This window comes from Cibotium barometz, chromosome 55, assembly GCF_041138505.1.
Source record: "Cibotium barometz isolate CiBa-2024 chromosome 55, ASM4113850v1, whole genome shotgun sequence".
Classification (NCBI taxonomy): Eukaryota; Viridiplantae; Streptophyta; class Polypodiopsida; order Cyatheales; family Cibotiaceae; genus Cibotium; species Cibotium barometz.
The window spans coordinates 1,514,971-1,519,349 of NC_141100.1; the positions used below are offsets into that span (position 1 = coordinate 1,514,971).

The window sequence follows — 4,379 nt, forward strand, 5'->3', positions numbered from 1 at the left end:
CTCTTCTCTACTCTTGTTTGCTTATATAATATTGGGTTTATGCATGCTAGATGGATGCTTGCTCGAATAGGTTTATTTGTAGGTTTCCCTCTTCCATACCCACCTTTTGTATGAGAGAGAACCACCATGCAAGAACGACATTCTCCTTTTGCCTCTATCTAGGGAGAGAGAGCTCTACCTTCACCCCATAGCAAAAGAGCATTCTGGTGTGACAAACGAAGTAAGGATGCGATGGACAAGCTAGCGCACCCACATAAAGAAGTTACATTTGTGGCTCAAAGACAAGGACCAATGACACTAAGGTAAGCTCTTGACTTGAAGAGTGGCGAGAATCAAAATCAACATATTAATCCATATTAATCAACATATTATTGTGGTTAGGAGCTATGACCCCATTCGACTGCATTTAAGTTTTAAAGCTTAAATTTTACAGCTAGAAGTGAGTGCAAATATGGTCACCACATAGTTTCGTAATACACGTGGCTGCCCAAGGCACAAAAACTTGACTTTTTTTTTTTGCTAAATATTTGTTTTTCTCTAGCAATGAATTGGTCCCAGGAAATCTACGCCCTGACTCACTTGGTACTGCTTTTTCTAGATTCGAACATGGAAAAATCCCTCAGGTTTTCGTCGACAGGGCTCTCCTGGGCAGACGGTCCTCAATCTAGAATAACAGCCCCTGCGTCCATAGATCCCTTTCCCGTGCTTTTTTCTGATCCTCACTGGACCTCCATCTCCGGCCCTGACCTCTGCACTTAAGAATCCATGGCCTTCTCAAACGACCACAACTCCTGGGCCGACGCTATGCCTCATCCCCGGAGTCACCCCGTTGGCGGAGATTCTTCAATCGATATGGCGCCTCCTCTGTGGACGGGCAGTGGTGATACTATAAACCACCCTAGCATTGCTCCCGTTGAAGAGGATCTGGCTTTGGATCCTTTTCTCGAGTTCATCAACGACATGCTCATGGACGAGAAGATGGAAAATAGACACTGGCCCGTGCAGCAAAACTGCCTCGACGACTTCCAGCACATCGCCAACGGCTTCTATGAGATCTTAGGTGAGGAATGCCCCAACCTTCTTTCTTGGTCCTCTTCAAATCAGATGGCTGGCAGCAACAATTATAGCTGCGGTGCAGAGGTTGAGAACGGTTGGATGCAAGGGGTTTTGGGTTCAGGCCCTGGCACGGCCATTTCCAGCTTCCAGCCACAACACCCTCTAAATTCCTGGGCCTACAACCCAACTATGAAACGTGGTGGCGGGACGGGCACTGCCGTCATCTTCTCTGGTGAGGACGGGGTCAAGTTTGGGCACAATGCCCAATTCAAGTATGGTGCAGAACGTCAGCTTGTGCGACAGATGAGTGGCGGATTGGAAAACATAAGTGTGCCCAACAGGAGGAAATATCCTTGGGAGGAAGCTGTACTTGCCGCTGGCGGTGGCTGCAACGGTGGGCAGCCTGTTGAGAATGGCCCATCTTATGCAGAAAGCTCTGAGGTAGAAGATGATGTCTCCTTTGTGAGGAATGAAGATCTTAAAGCCGAACTCCACGCACAGCTGTATGAAGAATGGCCGCTTAGAGAGAAAGAACTATCATCAGGAGCTGGCCGTCGTCCGAACGGGAAGCGCAAGGTAGATGCAGCTCTGGCCAGTCCGGTGGATCTGAGAGCTCTGTTGCTGAGCGGCGCCAAGGCAGTTGCAGAGGGGAATGTAAAGAAGGCCAACGAGATTCTGCAAGAGGTCCAGCAGCACGGTGCTTCTCCACATGGGAGCGGCCTGCAGCGCGTGGCGCACTACTTCAACCAGGCGCTGGAGGCACGGATGCACGGCACGGGCAGCAGCCTGTATGCAGCTATTTCCAACACGAAGCTACCGTCCGCTGTGATGATGCTCAAGGGCTACAAGATGGTGTTCGAGGTGTGCCCTTATGTCAAGCTCGCGCATTACTACGCCAACCAGTGCATTCTGAAGGTTGCCAAGGGTGCATCCCGCCTCCACATCGTGGACTACGGCATTTTCTACGGCTTCCAATGGCCCTGCCTAATCAGCGCGCTCGCACATCGCAGAGACGGACCCCTTTTCTTGCGCATCACAGGCATCGAGCTCCCAAGCAAGGCAGTGGAGGAGACAGGCGGGCGATTGGCGGAGTACGCCAGGACCTACAACGTGCCCTTCGAATTCCGCGCCATTGCTGCCAGCAAGTGGGAGGATGTGGACCCTGAGTCCCTCCGCGTCAGACCAGGCGAGGTGCTGGTGCTCAACTGCTTCAACAGGCTCGGCCATCTTCTAGACGAGAGCGTGGTTGCCTCCAGCCCGCGCGACAAGCTGCTAAGACGAATGCGCAACCTCAACCCCGACCTTCTGGTTAGTGGCGAAATCAACGCAGCCTGCAGCTCGCCTTTCTTTGCCCCTCGCTTCAAAGAGGCACTCTACTATTTCTCCAATAAATTCGACGCTCTGCACACCATGTTGTCCAGCGATAGCCCCGAGAGACTGATGATTGAAAGGGAGCTGATGGGCCGGGCTATTCTCAACATCGTGGCTTGCGAGGGCGTGGAGAGGTTTCAGAGGGCCGAGACTTACAAGCAGTGGCAGGTGCGCATCCAGAGAGCTGGCTTTCAACAGCTGCCCACCATCCCCACCGTCTTGTCCACGTCGCAGGCTGTGCTGAAGAGCTTCTACCACAAGGACTTCAGTGTGCGCCTTGATTCTAACACGATGCTTGTGGATTGGAAGGGCCGTTCTATGCAGGCTCTCTCAGCATGGAAGCCAGCTTCCTCAGAATAGCAAGAGGCCACATATATTATGCCCTTGCATGGATAATCATATTAGGAGCTCTCCAGTTTCCCATGAATTTGGGAAAATTTGTAAGAAACTTCAAAAAAAAAAACCATGCTTGTAAAAAAATAAAAAAAAGAGCCTTTTCTAAAACGTGGCATAGCCATGCATTTGAGAATACTTATGGTCCAAAAATCACTTAGTTAAGTCAATTTACACGTTTAAAATTAGACATTTCAAGCAGCCATTTTGAAACCATTTTCAAAATTTGACGTGGGTTTTCTAGGTGGACATGTCCGGAGGAGGAGTTTTTTTCCAATACAAGAAAACCACTTTGTTTTGATTCTAAGCAGCTCCTCTTTTTGAAATTCAACGTTGTATGTGCGCACATGCACAAAAGGTAGGGCTGTGGTGAGTGCCTCGGGGTGCATTCTTTAATGGTCTCCAACTTTATTTTTGGGCAAGACCTGATTTCATCATTGGTAGTAGCCTGAAAGAAAACAATTTTCACAATCCTCACATCTTACAAAAGTGTGGGTCTTGTGAAAAAAAAATGTTCTATATAAAATTATGTATTTACCATTATAATTAACCTTCTAGAAAATGTGAATTTCAAATCTTTTAATTCCATCAAGTTGTTCTTTGTTTGAGCTTACATTCCATCAAAACCGTGTCTTGGCACCAAAAAGTTATATAAAAATTTGGCCTATTGAAGGTTCTTGGTACTTTGCTATATTATATGCTCTCTATATGTATTATTAAAAAAAGAATATTAAAATAATTTAGAGGAAATATTCTTCAAAAATTTGGGTAAGATTCTCACTCCTATTATATATGGTGATCTGGTGATCTGGCCTCGTAATGGTCATGTAGATAAGGCTACCAACCATTTTCCTGTACATGGTGATATCATCAAGCTCATCACCCAAATCAGCCCTAAGCTTCATGTTTTGCTCTAATGGTGTCAACATTGGTTTGCATGCTGTCATACCATACTTTGCCAGCATGTCAAGTGCATATTGCCTTTGCACCAACCATATACCCTTGCTTGTTCTAATCACCTCAATGCCAAGAAAGAACCTTAAATCACCAAGGTCTTTCATATCAACCTCTTTGCATAAAGAGGCCTTAACCTCATCAATGCCTTTCCCATAATCACCTATGATAAATCATCAACATAAATGACTATCATCACGATACCATCATGTGTCTTCTTCACATAAAGTGAAGAGTCTGCATTTCCAACCACAAATCCAATACTGACAAGATATCTGCTGATCTTGTCACTCCAAGCACGAGGTGCTTGCTTTAAACCATAGATTGCTTTCTTTAACCTGCAAACAAAAGTCGGATATTTTGGATGTACATATCCTTCTGGCTGTTCCATGTACACCTCTTCTTGTAGTTCACCATTCAAGAAAGCATTTTTTACATCCATTTGATGTAAAGACCAACCTTTTTGTGCTGCTAGTGCAATGATAGACCTCACTGTAGCCATCTTAGCCACTGGGCTGAAAGTTTCATCATAATCAAGACCATAAGTTTGTGCATATCCTTTAGCGACCAGCCTTGCCTTATGTCTCTCTAGGCTGCCATCTGAC

The 4,379-nt window shown here is 46.5% G+C and overlaps 1 protein-coding gene across 1 annotated transcript; it reads left to right on the plus strand.

Moving 5' to 3' along the window:
* The first annotated feature begins 613 nt into the window (after window positions 1-613).
* Window positions 614-2,931, plus strand: LOC147607244 (scarecrow-like protein 30). Its single transcript, XM_086790655.1, has one exon. It carries the CDS (start codon window positions 766-768, stop codon window positions 2,785-2,787), a length of 2,022 nt encoding a protein of 673 aa, XP_086646781.1. The 5' UTR covers window positions 614-765; the 3' UTR covers window positions 2,788-2,931.
* The last annotated feature ends 1,448 nt before the right edge of the window (window positions 2,932-4,379 follow it).